The sequence below is a fragment of the Neolamprologus multifasciatus genome, chromosome 19 (genome assembly GCF_963576455.1).
Source record: "Neolamprologus multifasciatus chromosome 19, fNeoMul1.2, whole genome shotgun sequence".
Taxonomy (NCBI): Eukaryota; Metazoa; Chordata; class Actinopteri; order Cichliformes; family Cichlidae; genus Neolamprologus; species Neolamprologus multifasciatus.
This window is the reverse complement of record NC_140457.1, coordinates 19,849,609-19,869,329: the sequence shown is the minus strand read 5'-3', so window position 1 is coordinate 19,869,329 and position 19,721 is coordinate 19,849,609. Positions and strand designations below refer to the sequence as shown.

At 38.2% G+C, this 19,721-nt stretch overlaps 4 protein-coding genes across 9 annotated transcripts in view; 3 read left to right on the top strand and 1 right to left on the bottom strand.

Moving 5' to 3' along the window:
• Positions 1-397: 397 nt before the first annotated feature.
• On the top strand, positions 398-3,678 carry LOC146496488 (C-type lectin domain family 10 member A-like). Of its 2 annotated transcripts, none has more exons than XM_085143874.1 (6): positions 398-625; positions 938-1,039; positions 1,975-2,232; positions 2,336-2,499; positions 3,031-3,167; positions 3,254-3,678. In XM_085143874.1, the coding sequence occupies exons 1-6, from the start codon at positions 550-552 to the stop codon at positions 3,423-3,425; spliced, it is 909 nt and encodes a 302-aa protein (XP_085000000.1). In that variant the 5' UTR covers positions 398-549; the 3' UTR covers positions 3,426-3,678. The 2 variants fall into 2 exon arrangements, with proteins under 2 accessions (XP_085000000.1, XP_084999999.1); XM_085143873.1 differs by having other exon boundaries at positions 407-625; positions 926-1,039.
• A 94-nt stretch (positions 3,679-3,772) lies between these two features.
• On the top strand, positions 3,773-7,749 carry LOC146496487 (uncharacterized). The gene is made up of 6 exons (XM_085143868.1): positions 3,773-4,004; positions 4,217-4,333; positions 5,533-5,784; positions 5,871-6,034; positions 6,168-6,304; positions 7,392-7,749. Exons 1-6 carry the CDS (start codon positions 3,887-3,889, stop codon positions 7,555-7,557), a joined length of 954 nt encoding a protein of 317 aa, XP_084999994.1. The 5' UTR covers positions 3,773-3,886; the 3' UTR covers positions 7,558-7,749.
• Positions 5,507-13,719, bottom strand: ttc8 (tetratricopeptide repeat domain 8). 2 transcript variants are annotated; one of them, XM_085143856.1, is made up of 15 exons: positions 13,480-13,719; positions 13,167-13,190; positions 12,870-12,990; positions 12,703-12,766; positions 12,449-12,608; positions 12,174-12,263; positions 12,041-12,085; positions 11,864-11,949; positions 11,676-11,763; positions 11,469-11,579; positions 10,037-10,176; positions 9,760-9,934; positions 9,507-9,629; positions 8,505-8,588; positions 5,507-8,414 (listed from the first exon to the last, which is right to left on the bottom strand). In XM_085143856.1, exons 1-15 carry the CDS (start codon positions 13,591-13,593, stop codon positions 8,298-8,300), a joined length of 1,542 nt encoding a protein of 513 aa, XP_084999982.1. In that variant the 5' UTR covers positions 13,594-13,719; the 3' UTR covers positions 5,507-8,297. The 2 variants fall into 2 exon arrangements, with proteins under 2 accessions (XP_084999982.1, XP_084999983.1); XM_085143857.1 differs by lacking the exon at positions 13,167-13,190 and having other exon boundaries at positions 13,480-13,718.
• A 552-nt stretch (positions 13,720-14,271) lies between these two features.
• Positions 14,272-19,721, top strand: part of eml5 (EMAP like 5) — a 53,602-nt gene continuing 48,152 nt past the window's right edge. For all 4 annotated transcript variants that reach the window (XM_085143835.1, XM_085143833.1, XM_085143834.1 and 1 more), the window contains exon 1: positions 14,272-14,806. In XM_085143835.1, the coding sequence (XP_084999961.1) occupies positions 14,610-14,806 (197 nt within the window). In that variant the 5' untranslated portion in view covers positions 14,272-14,609. The remainder of the gene's footprint in view (positions 14,807-19,721) is intronic.

Sequence of the window (19,721 nt, the reverse complement as noted above, 5' to 3'; positions counted from 1 at the left end):
TGCGTCGTTCACTTCAAAGAGTCGGCTCTAAGAGCCATTTCGTTCGCGAACGACCCATCACTACATGTTAATGCTGAGCATTAAGTGGATTTTGTTTAGTCACTGAAAGCTAGGCTGGGTGTTTCCTGTTTTTGTGATAAGCTAGGCTAGGCTAACTAGCTGCTATCCATAAATGTGACATATAATATTATAAATGTGCTTCCTCAAAAGAACAAAAGAATATTAGCAAAATTTTAATTAATTGTATATTTAATAATCTAGGAAGATTTTGAACAAAAGTGTAATTACCCAGCAGTCTGAAAACAAGTTTACATGTGCAGCATCAGTCACAGTATTATTACACAGTATGCTAATGTTTTTCAAACGTTAGAGCAATATTATCTCATTCTTGTAAAAGGCATTACCTCAACATGCAGACCAGGGTTCAAACGCACACACACATAGACACACACACCTTATCGCTGGTACAACCAGGAGAGACAAACAGATCAATAAGCGCTACCTGCACCAGTCAAGAACTCACAATTACCGTCAGTGTCTGAGGAGAAGATGACATTTGAAAAGATTTCTCAAGATTTCAGCACAGATGGGCATTCAGTCTCTCACCGTCAAAGATTTCGACAAGGTACAGCTCACTTTACAATCAAATTCAAAGCAGTTTCTTTTCTACTTTTTTTAATACCACCGCTTTACGCCCTCCTTGTGAAATCTGACCTCGTGGAACTTTCATTCGTTTACTCATTTTGGTTTCAGATACATGTAAAACATTTGTAATAAGTGTGTTGCATTGTTTAAAACGAAACCACACAGCAGATTGCTCTGTCACCTATTAGGAAAGCCCTCATTATAAATTTATTTGATTTACTTGATTTACTGAAGACAAAATATTTTATTAGCATTTTTAACTGAGAGGAACATTTTCAAGGTCTGTTTGCAGATGGAAGCAGACCTGCGTTTCCACACCACCGACTGGTTATACTGAGTCTGAGCCTGCTAAATGCTGTTCTGCTGATAGCTGCTGTTGTCATTGGGATCTACTGTAAGTATGAGAGTCAACAAGAAACTCCTTAATCTGAAGTATAATCCTTGTTCTGTATGATATTAATCGCACAAAGTAGTAGAACCAAATACAAACGATGGTATGAAACTGCAGAAACTCATATAATTTACTTTTACATATAAGAATATCTGATTGATTAGAGTTTATTTCTAGACCAGGGTTTCTTAATGTTTTCAGTTTGCCAAATGACACAGGGCCACACTCAAGAATAATACTGTATTTGTAATGTTTCATTTTGGACACATTACAAGCACAGCATTTGCGGTTTATGTTGGTATATGCCATTTTTACTATCATGAAACAGGTACGTGTTGCTTTGCAGTTGCTTTGGTCGCTAGATGGTTGCAAGTTTTGGCAGTAGTATGCATGGAAGATGCTAACTTATCTGCTAACCCTCACTAACTACTTACCGAGCAGTATTGAACTGTGAAAAGTGCAACTAAATGAAAATTGTTTGCCTTCAAATCAAAAATTCTGCCTGGAGAAATGTGTTAGTTGCCGCACAACTTTTACTTTGAAAGCAAATGTCGTCTGTTTCTGCGTTTTGGCACACTGCACCTAGAAGAGTAAATGGTTACTGTTTGTGCGTACAATAGTGTCTTTCATACAAATTAGAGGTAATCAAAGCAATCTGCTGGAAAGGTTTTTCACTCAGCCATAGTCAACAACCTGAGCTCAATTCCAGTGTAGTTCTTTGTATAGTTATTCGTATATATTAGCTGGTATCTGTATCTGTGACAAGCACTCATACTGTCTATAGATGCAATACGCTAACAAATCTATTTTAAAACAAATATGTGGAGCCAACATGGCATCTGGAAAACTGAAGACCACACACCAATGGCTGACATCACTGTGATTAGAGCAATCTTTTATATTGACCCTCTTTTCCTTTCTCGTTTCTTATCTTTCAGGTGTCAAAGCCAAAGACTTTCAGGTTTCAGATTCATCTGTTTCACCCTTGTTGATTGAAATGAACCATCTCCGCAACCACAGCGGTATCATCAAAGAGAGGCTGGAGGCCCAGGCAAAACTGGTGAAAGAGCGCACCAACCACGTGCAGCTAAAGCTCCAGGTGAAGCAGTTGAAGGTCGAAAATGATTTGCTTCAGCGACAAATTGAGACACTAAATGCAGCAAAATCAAATCTCCAGACAAATAAAACTCTCTTAGGTAAGTTCAACCTCCAACCAATCTTTGTGAACATGCAGCATGCTGTGAATCTGCACGGCTTACTATAATATAGTAAATGGTTGTTCGATCTCTCTTGGAACAGAGGAAACCTGCGGCAGATGCCCAACAGGATGGCTTCTTCTTAAAACATCTTGTTATTATTTTTCTCACCATGAAATAAACTCCAGAAAGAACTGGACGGAGAGCAGACAATACTGCATTAATCAGGGCGGTGACTTGCTTGTCATCAATAACTTGGAGGAGCAGGTTGGTCAGAAACAAAGTCTCTTGTGTTTAAACAGTTTATTTTGTAGGCCTTTCAGTGAGCCTTTCTTGTAAAATGCCAAGAAATTCGAGCCCACCATGTGTGAGAAAGTTATCTTCTGTTAATGATTAAGATTCATTTCAATTTCATAATCTTGGTGCATAAAAAAGTAAAGCCACAATAATACACGTTTAAGTTTAGCAATTGCTCATTAACTTGTACTTTATTAAGAGCTTTACACTCAAAAACTTTACCACTGCTACATCTCTGCTCGTGTGTGGGTCTGTGTGGGTGTGATTTAATTAGACTGAACTTACTTTAAACTGGCAAAGTAAGAAAAATAGTACTTGTCTAACGTCTTAGAGCAAATATGTGACATCTTGATAAAGGCTAACCACGGGGAGCAAATGTTTTATATTCACGATAGCATTGCTCAGCTATGCCGAAACGAAAGGGCTTTTAAATTCTGTTTGATCACACCATACTTATTTGTCATCATTTAAAAATCAAATTGAATGTCTGCTTTCTCATAGCTCCTCATAACCGACAACTTTCAAAAAGTGAGCAGCTCTGGCGTATGGTGGCAGAATGGATACTGGATCGGCCTCACTGATGTGGTGACAGAGGGAACGTGGGTCTGGGTTAACAATGTGACCGAGGTGGATTCAATGTAAGCGACTCCTGAAGCGCTGTGATTCGTTACTGACAAATGTACTGAAAACAAGTTCCTCTCTAAGCGATTGTGCTTTACTCAAGGTACTGGAGAAGTGGGCAGCCCGACAGCTCTGGTGGGGAGAAGAAGAACTGTGCTGCTTTTCTTTTCTTTACCGATAATGTGAAGACGTGGTACAATGTAGAATGTAGGAGCAAACAGCTGAACTGGATCTGCGAGATGGAGCCAAAGCAAACCACAAGGGGACCTCAATGATGACGTTTTTAAATAATAATAGCAATAATGTCATAAAATCTCTCAAATAAATTAGCTGTAACTTGACATGTGAAAAATCGTGTTATACACTAATGTAAGTGACACGTTTTCTGTTTTTTGTTTTTAAAGTATTTTGACAACACTCAGCATATTCAGTTGTATATGGGGGGGAAATGTCTGCAGTATCTGGTCTGTCATGATTTTAAGATGTTTAATGCTTAACTTGATAAAATAAAAATTTCTCCTTAAAGAATATTTCTGATCCTAATCTTGTTTAGATGATCTGAAAACTCTGCTGTTCCTTTACCCCCTGTAAATGGTTAACAAGTGAACTTGATTTTCTGTTTGCATTGTTACACACACACACATGCCCAAACACCCGCAGGGCAATGTCCTAACAAATACTCTCTCTTTCTCGGGTGATCTTGCTGCACTCTTCTCTTCTCATCTCGTCGATTAAAATGGAGGACAACGGAAATAATGCTGGCTTTTTTGAGAGTACTTATAACAAACTGACTTATCCAGAGGACATTAGTGAAGATGACCACAGTTTCAACTTGAACCAGGAGAGGCAACAAGGTAAATGACAAGAAGATGAATGATGATTAAGGAAATATGTTTGATGTTTCTTCTCTGGCAGAAACTAGCTTTGCTCTAAGAAAGTGAAAGCTTCACAGCACTTTTTATAACTTATGATTACACATCCACATTTTTGCCCACCACTTGGGTGTTATTTTGATGTTGCTGTATTGTGCATGGCTCTGATATTTATCCACCACTTATCTGTGTAGTGTCCCTGTCCACGATGGGGCCTGGATCCTGTGTAAATCGTTACAAAGTGCTTGCAGTGAGCCTGGCAGTGCTCGCTGCCTTTCTGCTGGCAGTTGATATTGGCCTGGGAGTCTACTGTAAGTGATTACTGCAAGCTGCAGTTTTTGTTATATTGAGAAAATGTTTAAATCTTAAAAAAAAGGCTCAACAGGAGGGAAAATAATCATCTCTTGTGGGAAAATCGAGGTCAACAAAAAGGGATTTGGTTTATTCTCACCTGACTCTTTTTATCTAGTTTTAACTCCCTGGTTTGGTTTTCCACCCTGTAGCTTCACTGCTTATTCACCTGTGTTTGTGTCCTCAATAGGCAGCTAATTTTACTGAAAAGTCTCCAATAAATACTGTTTCACTACCTGCCTGCCACTAAAGAGTAGCTAAAGTTAGCAGGTGAATACAGAAGAAACATTAGCATCTATGAAACCGGATGTTATCCCCTCAAATTCATGGAAACCAAAATAATAAATCCCAGTCTTTTTTTCATAAACTGTATACGGTTGTTTTGTGTCAGCTTTCTAAAACGTTTGTTCCTGCTGCCCCCAAGTGATCAAAATAGAAAAAAACAGAAAATGCAGGTGTAATTACTAACATTACAAATGTACCTTAAATTACGGTCACTAAAGTAGCATCAGGGAAATTCAGAGTTTGTATTCCCTTAGAAAAACATATTAGTTGACACATTTTTTTCACCTGGTTGCAAACACAAAAAACTTTCTATACGTGATTTAAGCTACAAAATATGAGGTGCGCTTGATTATTTGATTAATAAATATGTTCATTTTTAAAAATGGTGAATATGCTTTTGCACCAATGACTATTATATCAGGTTTTGCCCACTTTATTGGCTGATATTAGATTACTACAGATCACTCATGCCAAATGCCAGACTAATTTGAGTTTTAATTTAATTGCAGTATTTCTGTTACATAATTTATCCATATAAGAGGACCAACAAGCTGATAACTCAGTTGTAAATACCTGTTACTTCTTTATTTAGAAAGGGTCACCAGAGCAGGTGGATCAGCAAATGTGGCATATTTAACCAATCTTGAACTGGGGATCTTTTAGTTGTTAGGCAAATGTATTAACAACTATACTAAAGCGCTATTCCCTATGTTATTTAATTATGGGACAATTAAAAAAAGGAAAATGTGTAAACAGTCTTAGCTGTGACCTAAAAACTGCCTGTGTTCTAGATAATAAATAAATATTTTTAAGTGAGGTTTGTCTGCTGTTCTTTCTTCAGCTGTACCAAAGTCTTCCTTTTCTCTACTTTCAGACTACAGACTTACTTATGGGAACCATTTAGTAACAGACATCAGCGCTGAGATTGCCAAATTGCAGGCTACTTACAACGCTGCACTCCAAAGCAAGACTGAAGCCAAACAGGAGGTGGCGAAAGAGATCAAGTCGCAGCAAATTACCAAGTGGGAGCTTGACCATCTGAAAAGAAGGAAAAAAGATACCGAAAAACTAATAGACAGAACTGAAACGGAAATAGCGATGTTGGAATCCCACATGCCTATGCTCAGTGAGAGGCTTTTTCTTTATTTATCATGTTAATAAATGCACTATAATTGTCATGTCATTCCTTTTTTTTTTGGTTTTTGTCAACAGAAGAGGGCTGCAGACAGTGTTTGCCAGGCTGGACTGTCATTAACTCCATGTGTTACTTCTTCGCTTTATCTGAGGAACTCTCACGGAGATCATGGATGGATGCCAGACATTTCTGCAAGAGGCAAGGAAGCGACTTATTGGTAATCAACAGCAGAGAGGAACATGTAAGACTCAACATTTAAACAACACAATGAAACTTACTGACAAAATTACAAGTTCCACTTCTCATGAACAGCACTAGCATATATGAATGTTTGTGTGTGTTTTCATGTACATGTGTATTTCCTATATTGTCAGATGGCCCTTGCTGAAATAGTAACAATGTCTCGAGACCCCTCGAGATCGCTTGCCCACAGTGGATTCTGGATTGGACTGAGAGATGCAGATGTGGAAGGAAGTTGGACATGGTTGGATGGGACAAGGCTGGAAGAGGGGTATAAATTCTCCTAAAAATCTTAATCCATAATAACAAAGTGAAAGAAGTTTGCTTGCTATTTTTTTTTCAAATCAACATTTACATAAGTCCTCACAGCCTTTGCCATAGCACTCAAAATTGAGCTCAGATGCATCCTGTTTCCACTGATCACTTGTCAGTGGTTTCTATTCGTTTTTGATTGGAGTTCATTGTGGTAAGGATTGTATGAATGCACAGATCTGGGAAAGGGTACAGAAACATTTCTGCACCCCTGAAAGTCCCGATAATGGCTCCATCCTCAGTAGATGTAAGAAGTTTGGAATCACCGGGAATCTTCCTGGAGCTGGACGCCCAGCCAGTCTGAGCAATCAGGGTGTAAGTGCCTTAGTCAGCGAGAACTCGATGGTCACTCTAATAGAACAACTCTCAAAGTTGTTCAGGTCATGTGCAAAATGCTCTGGACTGATGAAACAAAGATTGAACTCTTTGGGCTGAATGCCAAGCATCATGTCTGAAGGAAACAAGGCTCAGCACCTAGCTAATTTTATTCCTACAGTGAAGCATGGTGGTAGCAGCATCATGCTGTGGGGATGTTTTTCAGCAGCAGGAACTACTCAAGACTACTCATGGTCGAGTTGATGATAACTTGCTCCAGAGCACTATGGACCTGGGACTGGGGTGAAGGTTCATCTTCCAACAGGACAACAACCCTAAAGGTGGCAAAAGGTGCTTCAACAAAGTATTGAGTACTGAGCAAGGGCTCTGAATACTTATGTACATGTTGTATTTTTGTTTTTTGCTTTTAATGTGTTTGCAAGGATTTCAAGCAAATCTTTCTGACTTTGTAATTATAGGCTGTTGTGTAAAGCTTTGAAGTGAAAAATGAATCAAATCCAGTTTGGAATAAAGTAATGTAATGTGACAAAATGTGGAACAAGACAAACGCTATAAATTCTTTCTGAATGCCCTATAACCATTATCCACTTGTGATAACGTAATTTAAGTATATGTCAGTTTATTAATTTAAGTATATGGTAATTTCCCATATATCTCTGTCAGAGCACACATAAAAAAAACTAAGCAAAGTTACCCATCTCTTGTTTCAGGTACTGGGATATTGGAGAGCCTAACAACCAAAACAATGAAGACTGTGCTGCTATGTATCCCAGAGAAAACCCCTTTCATTCATGGAACGATGCTCCATGCAACTGGAACCTGAAATGGATTTGTGAGAGGACACCAAGACCTTTTAGCTCTAGCTTAAATGTTTAAACAGAGAGTCAAGTCTGGCTTTAAGGCATGGACGTGTCTTCTGAACTTTTTTTTTCTTTATTGTCATGTCTTTTGCAAGAGACTACAAAATGTCCAAGAAGATTAAAATAAGAAAAATACATCTGAGTTATAAAGGCATCTACAAAATGTATGTAAATTCTGTAACTGTTACAAATAAAACCTTCACCTTTACTATGTACACATATTTTACCACTGTACAGATATGTACACTAACATGCCAGTGTTTCTGGAAAACCTTTACATGCCCTCTAAAGGTCATGTTAGTTATAGCCCAAACATTTACCATTTAATGGGCTATAACTGAAACACTTGACCTAGACATTTTAGACCTAGCGTTTCATCAACTACAGCCTTTTGAAACTCTAATGAAATAGAGTTTTACAGAGAACAGTGAAAAAATCAAAGAAACAACCAATGAGCTTATTCTGTACACAACAATAAGTCTACAACAGCTCAAGCTGGAATCAAATGAGGACAATCACGTCACTTTTCAACACTGAAGTGTAGAATTACAGTTAACAATTAACACTTCAAAGGGTCACCACTCATTTTGCTAAAGAGCTTCAATTGTAGATGTACCTAATAAACTGGCAGTTAATAAATAAACACAAGCTAAAACTAATCCCACTTTGTCCATTTCCAAGACTAACCTACCAAATTATGACTTTTTTAAAGACTGGGTTAAAAAAAAACCCGGTCGTTTGCAGTGCTGTGGTCCCTCACAGCACTGCAAAGTGCTGTCGAAGTTGCTTGAGAAGCTGCTGAGTGTCGACGTGTTCTGGGAAAGCGTCCTCAGATTTTTGAGCTGCACTGTAGCTGCTCTGAAGGTCCCCAAGCTGGACACAGACAAGAAGATGTAAAGATCACACTTTGTCACTTTTAATCGCACTGCATGATTTGGTTGGACCTTGATAGCGATAAATTACCTTTTCAGAGAGAATGGAGAGATTGAAGTGTGGCTCGTACATATGGGGGGCCAGTGATGCAGCAGTCTGAAGGAAGGCTTTAGACTGGATTAATGGCAGGAAAACAATTAGAATAGAATTCAACTTTATTGTCATTGCACATGCACAGGTACAGGGCAACGAAATGCAGTTTGCATCCATCCAGAAGTGCTTTAGTGATATAGATATATTACAATATATATTAGCAATAATATAGATATGTAAGTATGTTACAGAAATGGGTCTATTATGGTATATTATAATGTACACGGTATGAAGTATGTTATGAATATTCTATAACTATAAGTATGTACACGCTGTAGTGAGTACAAGCTATGTACAGGCTATGAACAGGATATAAATATGAAATAAAAAAACTATACAGAAATCTGAGATATACAGTTATACAGAAATGTGAACTATGCAAGTTATAAACAGTTGTAGGATTAAAAATTAACACCTGACATGAAAATGTATATGAAAATGCAGTGTTTACAGATTTAAAGTTTTATTTTCTTTAATTGGAGCAATCCTTACATCACTTTGCCATCATCATTATCACTCTGAAAAAAGCTGGAAAACCCTGAAAATTTAAACTTTTAATTCATGTTGGCAGCAGAAGTGTTAAGCAGGTGGATTGCTCATGTTCCTTCTGCTACTGGAAAAATAAAATCCCATATATCTCATGACGCTTTGTCTCATATCAAGCTATTATTGCTAAATTGCTTTATTGCCTAGCTCTTTGTTGGAGTAACAGGGGTTTACTGAATATTGGATTTATATTACGCAAGTATAATTTGAGAGATATCTTTTGATAATATGAGCTGGATTACAGTTTATATGACGCTAATAACTACATTTTAGTGATTTTCTTATAATGGGCTGTGTTATATCACATTAGAGGTCAGAAGGATCACCATTATGATTTCATTACTCATATTTTAGCAGCTTAACAAAGACAATGATTCAAAACTATGTCTTTACCTGTTCAATGTGACCTTTTCGCAGCTCCAGCACAGCCAGGTTGTTATAGGCTTCAGCGTGGTCATTATTAAATGCCAAAGTCAGTTTAAAGCACTGATAGGCCAGTGTCAAGTCCCCTATTCCCTGTAAACACAGAGCATATTCTAAATTATACGATGTAAGGTTGTCATTTCAATTAACTAAGTGTCAAATTATGTTAACTGTGAACCATATATGGAAGTGAAACATATTAAATCATTTTCTGTTAACTCACTACAGCCACGTGTCCTATGTTGTACCAGACATCAGCCTGCTCTTCATCATTGGCCACCAGGGCCAGAGCCCTCTCAAATGAGGACAGAGTCATATCGTACTGCTGGGCGTAGAAACAGCACAGGCCCAGGTTGTTGTACAGTTGGCAATTATACACTCCCATCTGGAGCAGCCGTCTAGCAATGGGTGAAACATATTAAATCACAGATGGTAAATAAAATCTCATCAGATAAATTGTAACAACACATTATACAAATTGTACAGAAAGTTTGTCTGACCTATAGAAGCGCAGAGCAATCTCAGGCTGATCTGTATAGAAGTGATTGCTGCCTATGCAGGCTATGGCCTCCACGTGAGTGTTGTCCTGCTTCAGGACATCCTTATAGTACTCTGTCGCTGATGAAATGTTGTTCATCTCCTGTCAAAATACCATTTTAGAGACAATTAATGAATGGACGGATGGATGGATATCTTTAATGATTCATGCAGCTGTTAAGGTTATACTCCATGCAGCTATGGTGGAAAGTTTACATTAGTCCAGTGGTTCCCAAATAGCTTGGAGGCAAGTCGTTAAGATTTTGTGTCAACCAAACACTATTACTGAGGTTAAAGCCCTTTTGTCTTTAACCTCAGCAATTTAAGTACTAAGGTTAATATTGCAAAGAAGCTGGGAGTGAAGCTGTTGTTAAAGCTGGCTTCCTTTAACTGTGACTGCTTGCAAAGGTGAAGCCATTTCTCCACTTCAGTGACTCTGAAAATGTTACTCATTCCTTAATTTAGTCCAGACTTGACCATTAACAGTCTGCTTTCAGGTGTCAGCCTGTCACTGTTTGGCCAACTAAAGCTGGCTGGCTCTTAACTGGCAAGTGTAAGGAAGACCATACATCACTCATATTAGCTTCCTTTATTGGTTGTCAGTAAGTTTTAATTTTTTTTCTTTGATTTTAAGTGATTGCAGGGGTTGGCACCTCCTTAGCTCTCTTATTGAGCAGGTCTGCTGAGCAGAGGCTTTTGACTGTCCTGTGGTCCAGATTAAAACAAACAGGAAATCAGAAACTTAAACGTACCTTCTCCTACATTGTGGAACAAACTGCCTATTTACATCAGGGGCATTAGACATTTTTGAAAACGGTCTTTGGTTATTACACCAGACTAAGTTCTGATTACTTTGAATTGTGCTTTTACTGTTTTTGTTTTTGTCATTTTGTTTTCTTTATTTAAGCAGTTTTATTGTCTAATTATTTTATGACATTTATTCTTTTAGCTGTTAAGCACTTTGGGATACATCATAAAAACATTCCACTTGACTTAACGGCACAAAAAACAACAAATTCAATTTAATTTTAATATACCAGAACACATCAGCTTCCCTGACTGAGGAGGATAAAATTTGTGATGATGTAAAACTGAACAATTTCTTCTGAAAGGAAAACCACACAAAAGCATCTAAAAGGAAAAAGAAACTGTGAAGAAACTACATCTTTTGGATCCAGCTGAGAGTGCCAAACAAGCTAAAGAGCCACTCTGAAACCCGAAAACACTTCTAAGAGACACTCTGCCTACTGGAAAAGAGCTTTTGAAGTGAACCAAAGGCAACTAGAACTTGTCTGAATTGTGTTAAAGTGCCTGATAAGGAGTGGTTATGTGATAGTCGACAATGCAATTAAATAAAAAACTGACTATATTCGAGATGATGATGGCATACTGTACCTCATGGATACGAGCTATTCCTGTTAGAAGGGTAACCTCTCCAGGGAAATGGTCCAGGCCTTGCTTGAAAAGACTGAGAGCCGTTATTGGCTGATCCATACGCTGATAAACCTAAGGGAAAATGAAAACAAGAATAGTGATTTCAAGAAAAACATTGCTTTAGAGAGAGAACCTTAAAATGTACAAACCCTTGGCAATAATCAGTACCTTTGCGAGATAGAGATACGTATCTACCATCTCTTGGTGGTTGAGAGCTGATCGAAACTGTTTTTCTGCTTCTCTATATAAACCAAGCCTAAGAGGAGAGAAACAGACATTACATAATTTCATATACATAAATGTTAATTTAATCAAACATTGCAGTTGAATAATATGAAGGATGGTGTGTTACTTGCCTGTAGTAGCATTTTCCCAGCTGAACTTTCCACCACCAGTCTTTGAACTGTGCATGTTCAGTAGCTTGAGCAGCTAAATCCAAAGCCTGTACAAGGAATATAATATTTCTTTACATACAGTCCTGTCATCTAATGTGTGGTAGTTTTCTTTACACTGCAGATTTGTGTATCGCTTACATTTTTCACATCATTTTCATGATGGAAGATGTACTCAAATAATGTCTGTGGAGAAAGAAGATTGCTTCACATACAGGAAAAACACAATAGAAAACAACTGATAAACGTCTGGAAGTCACAGTTTGAGTCTTACCCTGGATAAATTGGGTTTTTGGGAATACTTGGCCAGATTTAGTCTAGACAAGTTTATAAATGGTCCTTCAGGATTTGTTAACATTGAAGCCTAGAAAAACAATAAAGGAAATAGGTCATGCTAAGAATTTCAGGCTTTCAGTGTAACATAATAAATAATAAAATGACTGTTGCTATCAGTCTTACATTAATATATTGTCTGCTACATAAATTAACTTGAGAAAATGCAATAGAAACAGGCATGTGTCAAACATGGCCTTTAGTAGGAATACTCACTGTCCCCAGACGAATGAATCTACCAGAAGAAGCGGTGACAGGACGAGCTGTACTTGCAGTACGTGGGGTTTTGATGGCCTGCTCCATTGTCCCAGGGCGCCCGGACTGTGTGCTGGGTCTCACAAATCCTGTTATAGGGCGTCCTGATTGTGTCATGGGCCTAGATTTCAAGAAATAAAATATATCTGATTAGAGATTAATCACGAAAGCTTCATCAGTTTGGTTTTTTGTTTTTGTTGTCTTGAAAAACCTACCTAACAGCTGGTGTGGGACCTCCACCATGACATGTTCCAGGAAGTCTTAGTGATGTTCCAGGTCCTTGCAGAGATCAAGTGTTGTAAAAAAAAAAACACTAATTAAGAAAATGTTCAAATTATTAATTTAATGAATTGTGGAATTCGGAGCAAATGCTTAAACTTACGTGCAACTTGAGCAATAGAGCTTTCATCCAGCATCATCTCAGCAATCCCCTCCTGGTCAACCTCGATTTCATCTATGTAAACCATCTCTGTAAGAGCACGGGTTTTCAAGCTCCATGCAGCCTATGACGCACGCACGCACACACACACACAAGCAAATTTTAGTCATGTAAAATATTTCACATTTATTCCACATTTATGTAGAAGAAGGCATAAAACAGTTTGGAGCTACAACACAAATTATCCATAAAAAAGAACAAAATGAGATGGAAAACAGAGACATGTGCAGTCATGGTTACCTCTGAGATTAGCAAAGATGAGTCCTTAAGATAGAGTGCAGACAGTTAGCGAGAGAGTAAAGAGATTTAAGAAAAATGTGAATAAATGGAAAGGAAGCAGAACGAACATAAGACACGATAGAAATGAGACTTGAAAAGAAAAGTAGCGTATAGCAACAGCTACTAAGTTTATAATAAATTGAATAAGTATGATGAAATGCTACGTTAGTGAGATATAAACAACACAGGCTCAACTAATCGGGATTATGCAGCAGGTTGTCCAGCTGTCCATCGTTAGCAAGCTAGGCTAACCCTGCTAACTTCACCACAGTACCTGGTCGTATGGGTTGTCTTGTAATATTTTCGTACAAATATCAGAACATTGTTGGAGTTTCCGCCTCCTGAAATAGCTCCACGCCAGAAACAAGGGGTCCATCGTCACTTCCATTGCTTTTGCTAATCAGGGAGAAATAGCGTAGATCTAAAAGTCAGTTAGCAAGCTGCTAAGAGAAGCTGCGATGAAGGCGAGACCGAGGCTTCCTCTGTCGCTCGGCAACAGCCTAGGAGGGCGGTCCTTCACTGCCGCAATTTCCTCAAAAGAACTGAATAAAATAAAAGAAAGTTAAATTAAATTAAATTGGGACATCATGGGACATCACTGTTCTTTTTAAAATGAATGCATTAATTCAAATTTGATTTACAAGAAATATAGATCAAATAAAATAAATAAAAATAAAAATATAAATCTGTGGAAGCAGTTAATTTAGGTGAGTAAAGAACTTTCTTACTCATAACTCTTTTTATAAGTCATGAAACACGCCACACTTAATAAACACTTTGAATACTTGAATGGACTAAGTAATACATAATTTTTAAACAATTAAAATTTCAATTACCTGCTTTTGGTATTTTTTTAATTATATGGTTGAAAATAAAACATTAAAAGCATAAATGCTGACATTAAATAAAAAATATTCAGAAATAGGGTCTAGCTGCTAGACTGCTTGCTTCTTGGTCATGACGGAGTTGTCCTCTCCTGCTTTTTCCTCCTGAGTAAATCAAAGCATCTGATTGGGTAACGGACTCCTCCGTCATCTTTGTAGGCGGTGCGTATGGAATAACAGTACAGCTCCATCTTTGTAGGATTTGACAGGAGCTTTGACCCAACTCGAAGAGGACCGCGAGCCCGGGGCTGAAGTACAAGTAGACTGAATGAAAACACAAGCGTAGAAATCAGTTTCTTAAACATAGGCAGAGGGCTTTCATTTTACCAGGCAGCGAGTCTTTTAATTCACATAACCCGCAAAGATGCCCGATTTCAACGCTTGCTCTTGACTCCTGGTTGTTTCCAATGGAACTAGCCTAATGGGACACGCGGGCTTCAAATAAATCCTTTTTGGTGAATGACACTATATCAGAAAGTCTGCGTGATAGCGACAGAGAGACACACACGGAAGTGCGGACATGGCTGACAGGACTGCTCCCAACTGCCACCTGAGACTGGAGTGGGTGTACGGATACCGGGGACATCAGTGCCGCAACAACCTGTACTACACCGCCGCCAAGGAAATTGTCTATTTCGTCGCCGGTGTGGGAGTTGTGTATAACACCCGGGAACACAAGCAGAAATTTTACCTGGGGCACAACGATGACATAATCAGGTAGTAATGACATGTTTATATAAACATATAAATGCATTTCAGCACCGTGGACAGCACCAGACTTGAAACGTGTACTGAAAGTGTAGAGTTGTCATTATTGGAGCTGGTGTCACCTTGTGCAATGTAATGCGATATTTTTCAGCTCCACGGGGAGTGCACCCCTAATTAGCAGCATCCCTAGTTTGCTGTGGGTTCAATATTTTTGCTCAAGGGCACTCCAGCAAAGCAAGGGGTCCTTTGAAGACTGCTCTTGCTCCCATGTTGGAAGGAACCACTACACTAACATTAATTACTAAACAGAAACTAATATTTTAAAATTTATTTTGTTGAGTTCATGTTTATGGTTTAAAAGTATCTGTCACTGACAATCTACTTTTAAACAATGTCATCCTGGGAAAAGCAGCAAACCATTTGTACAAAAAGGACGAATGGGTTGCTGCTTTAATATAAAATGTGGTTTAATGTAAAATATTTGACATTGATGCTCAACATTTAGTCATTTTTAAAAGAAAGGTTGACAGTGTAGCCAGTAAAGTGGCCATATTTACCTCTGTGCAGTCCAATACTAATGTGCAGTATCTGAAAAATGCACTTGAACAAAGCTGTCCTTGAAGGAATCCTTGAATTGGAAAATTGAGCTAATAAGGGATTTAGTAGCTCGACCTCTGCATCTCAGGGAAAACGTTGAAACCTTTTTTTTAATAAAAAGTTATCATTAATCATTATATCACTCATCTTTCTCAGCATGCTGCACAACAATGACCTGTGACCAGTGGTTTAGTGCTTGTGTTGACATATGTGCGTCTGTGTGTGGGTTGGCCTGGAGATGACTAGCTTTATACTGTGTCGGTCGTCAGCTGGACTCCTGCTCCATTATTAATCGGACAGTAGAGATACTAACCCTCTGCTGCCCTGTGAGTGAAGTGCCTGAGTTCAAATGGTGAGCAGGAGGAGTCACAGATTAAACAATAATCTGATATATGATCTACAAAACTGTTGAAAGTACAAAAGTGGTAAATTGGTGTAAAATCTGCAAATTTGATCAGAGTATTTCAGTGTGGCCATGTGCTTTTTGTGCAGCCAGGTGGTTTGAACTAGCGCTATATACTTACAGTGCAAGCTAAATAGGTCCCTTAAGCTGTCTTTTATTAAATGCCAAGTAATAGCCATTTTAAAGGCCTCGAAGGAGTGCTTATGAAGCTCTTTTAAATACTGCCTTTGAATATGACTTCTGCAGCACAACCAGGAGCAGTGCTCGCCACATTCAGATCTGAATTATCACGTTGCACAAACTCATGTGGAAGAGAAGTGGCTTCTTTAGAGGGACTTAAAATTCAAATACTGCTTCTCTTCATTTTCTTGATGCACTGTTGCTGTAGATTCGTAAGCAATTTTTACATTAATTTGTACTTCACAGGGTCATTGCAGCACTCGTTTTGGGTAATCCTGTAAAAAGTCAATGAATGCCTCTCACCTGACCCACTCATCATCACCTGATTTTTTTGTACAATGGCGCCATCAAACCCACCATGGCGCCATGGAAAATTTCAATGGCGTTATTATTATCAAGACTGGGCGTGCTGCTCAAATCAAGGTTAAAAAAATATATATATGAAGTTAAATAAAATCCTGTAGTAGCTTTGTATACATGTTGTATACATGTGCTCACCCACTCAACTTCATCATGGTTTTAATTTCATGATTTTAAATAGAATCTCTAATTTAATATTTCTCAACTGTTTAAAATTACTGTATTACAAATATATTTTTGGCACAGTAGGAATCAGACATTGAAAGATTATACAAGAAGTTTTATCCTTTATTAAAAAGTGCAAAATTTCAACCTATCCATATACACCTAGGGCATTTATAACTCTGAGTATTTTCACAGGTTAAATTTTTCACAGCTCACTTTGAGGGGGTCACATGGGAACATTTGTCAGATTAAACTGATTTTACCCATTTCTCCCACTTGGTTTTATTCACCCTGAAGCCTGTTTTAACTGGTCTCCGAGTAATGTGGAAGAGCTAATTGGCAGGTTTACACATGAATGAAAGACTGAGCAGACAATGATGCAGTAGTCTAGCCTTCTTTTGGTTGGCCTTTTAGGCGGTTTAGTAATGCTTTGTTAGAAATGTAAATAAACATGTTACTGGGCGATAACAGAATAGACCTAGGAGACTGTTAACGACCTCCAGTTAGAGCAGAGTACTGTGAGGCGCATCATTAGTGTGGGTAGCCTTGTTAAAACTGTTTTTTGCTATTCTTTCCTCATATCTGCTGTTGTTCCAAACGGCTTTTATTCAAGTCAGAAACTAAGAGCCTGAGGCTCCTGCTAAACCTCAGCAGAAACAGAGTTTTTCCTGTATATAAACAGTCTTGGCTCCCACTCAAGAAAAATTATTAGGACTATGATTAAAAATACTCTTCACTCTTCTTCTTCACTAAGTATCTTTAATAACCTGTGTTTAAGTTACACATAAATACTTTTTTTCTTTATCAAATGTCCAGAAACATGAGAAAAATGAACAGAATTCTATCAGGAAACTTAATACAGTTAAGTTTGGCTAACTGTATACAGACCAATCATGCTTATGTGTGTAGGAGGCATGATTGGTCGGATTGGTAAGCAAACCCTGAAGAGAGGAAACACCCTGGGAAGGTTGGCTATACTGCTGGAATGCACCACTTTAGAAAACCCTTAGTTTTTTCCTACCAATCATTAACATGGTTAACACATTCACCATACATGTGAAAGATCCCTGGGAGATCACAAACCCTGCCTCAGGGTCGCAAGCTAATGCACTCCAAGTGTCGGTGCCAAGCCCTGATAAAAAGGAGAGTTGCATCAGGAAGAGCCAGTCGGCATAAAATCTGTGCCAAATCAAATATGCTGATCCATCCACCGTGGTGAACCTTAGGGAAATAAAGCAGCAGCTGAAAGCACCATTAACAGAAAAATAAAGTTTGTGGAAACTCTTGTTGACTTTAGTCTCACCTCATATTTTTCACCTGGTTGTCTGAGCCACAGTTTGAGACCCACTGGTCTATACTACAAAGCTTAAACCCCGACAGTCAGAGCACATACTGTCCACGCAAAGACCGGTTCACACGAATACTTTCAAAGCAAAAGGAACAGCTGGCTACACTTTTAACTCATAGGAGCCTTACTCACTCCATCAGCCTTATGGGAAAAAAGAGGCTGATCTTTATCTTTATCTGTTGTGTTCAATGATAGTTCAGTCAGTAGCTGACCGGGAGGGGGGGTGGGGGAAGATAAATAATAAAAAATAAACAAACAAAAAATACAATGGTACTGAAACAGGCTAAATTTCTAGTTTTAAAGCACGTGTGCTGGTATTGTCCTAGAATTTCACAGTGGTTTTCCAATTGAGTTACCCATGACCCAAACCTAACTGCACACTCAATGCAGGGATAAAGAGATTGTTAGGAAAGCACGTATTTGCAGGGTTTTTCCTGTACTTAAAAACCTTGGCCTCCACCAAAGAGGTTTTAGCCTCCTCTACAAAGGAAATTCACAAGGGTTTTAATAAAATAATTTAAAATCAATTATTTTTAAGTGGGGTTGGCCAGAAATAAGAGAGATCTACGCAGATTCTTGCAGACTAGTCGTGCTTGCAAAATCAACCCCAAAGGCCAATTTGAGGCAGAAAAATCCCTCTTTTGTTACATTTTATTTCATTTGTGGGTGTGAATTCACAAAAGCGTGGGAAGATAGAGGCATGGCGGCCTTCTCCGTGTAGTCATTATTTGATGGTCTAGCCTTGAAACGCGAGTTTCATCATCACTGTGACATGAACAGCAAACGCAATAAACAGAATACAAGAAGCTGCCTTAAATGCAAGCAATAAAATAGGCCTGTAACTTACACAAGCTCTGTATTCATACTGAACATATGTACATGTGACCTCATGTTTCAAACTGAATGTAAATCGAGCAATGAGAGAAAGCACAATTACTCTCTGGCTGGACAATAACAGGCTGATAAGTCATTTATTGTTTCTGCACTGTGATCTTTTCTGCATGTTTTCTTGTTTTGATCGTGAGAGCTAACGAGTTAACGAGAGGGTTTCATGAACACAGAAATAAAAGGCCATCTCCTGTTACTCAGAATATCATGTTACCTCTATGATGGATCACGGCCAGAATTATGGATTATAGATGCCAGAGTGAGGCTGGTCTTGTTTCGGTGAGCTTGGAGAGATGCTGTGAATACATTTCCATTAATACTGCTGCAGAGTTCATACAATAACAATGTGTCTGGCTTGCAAAGAAGAGTCTGTCTGTCCACAAACTAATGATATGAACAAAAAAAAGCATTTTTAATAATAATAAATACAGTATTTTGACTACTACTGAACAAGTTAGAGCTGTGCATGTGAATCAAATCACTGTGATACACTAGAGCAGTGTGTGAGAATGTGCTTACAGATAGTTTTACTGCTGACAGCAGCTATGAGAGCTGATATGATTTACATATCCATCTTTGCTTCCATCTTCCATTGTCTTAGTGTTGATTAATATGGATGGTTTGTGATGATCTACTTCCTAAGACGTTATCTTTAGCTTATTTTATATGCAGGCGCCAGCCTCAGTATAATATCATTCTCTATGGTAATCGTTCATTTTGCTTTTTCTAGATCGCATGCTGGAAATGTTCAGCCACCATATCCACAAGGAAAAAGCCTTATTGGAACACTAGACTAATCTGTTACCAATAAGACTGCCTGCTTCATATCTTTACATGCATTTCCATATTGCCAATGAGTGTATTTGCATGCCTAAGTATTATTATTCTTCCCAGGTTTTGGGTTAATTGTGTTAATTGTGTTCAGTTATGTTTTATATTTTTCACTATCACAGCAAGCACCTTGTATTTACATAGCTATTATC

Coding starts and splice junctions, on each gene's coding strand:
- LOC146496487 (XM_085143868.1), top strand. CDS start 3,887: ATGGAGGACAACGGAAATAATGCTGGCTTTTTTGAGAGTACTTATAAC. Junction 4,005..4,216: donor GAACCAGGAGAGGCAACAAG/GTAAATGACAAG, acceptor TTATCTGTGTAG/TGTCCCTGTCCACGATGGGG. Junction 6,305..7,391: donor GGGACAAGGCTGGAAGAGGG/GTATAAATTCTC, acceptor CTCTTGTTTCAG/GTACTGGGATATTGGAGAGC.
- LOC146496488 (XM_085143873.1), top strand. CDS start 550: ATGACATTTGAAAAGATTTCTCAAGATTTCAGCACAGATGGGCATTCA. Junction 2,500..3,030: donor TCAATAACTTGGAGGAGCAG/GTTGGTCAGAAA, acceptor GCTTTCTCATAG/CTCCTCATAACCGACAACTT. Junction 3,168..3,253: donor GTGACCGAGGTGGATTCAAT/GTAAGCGACTCC, acceptor GCTTTACTCAAG/GTACTGGAGAAGTGGGCAGC.
- ttc8 (XM_085143856.1), bottom strand. CDS start 13,593: ATGGAAGTGACGATGGACCCCTTGTTTCTGGCGTGGAGCTATTTCAGG. Junction 12,767..12,869: donor CTCTATTGCTCAAGTTGCAC/GTAAGTTTAAGC, acceptor GATCTCTGCAAG/GACCTGGAACATCACTAAGA. Junction 9,935..10,036: donor ATTGCTCTGCGCTTCTATAG/GTCAGACAAACT, acceptor ACCCATTGCTAG/ACGGCTGCTCCAGATGGGAG.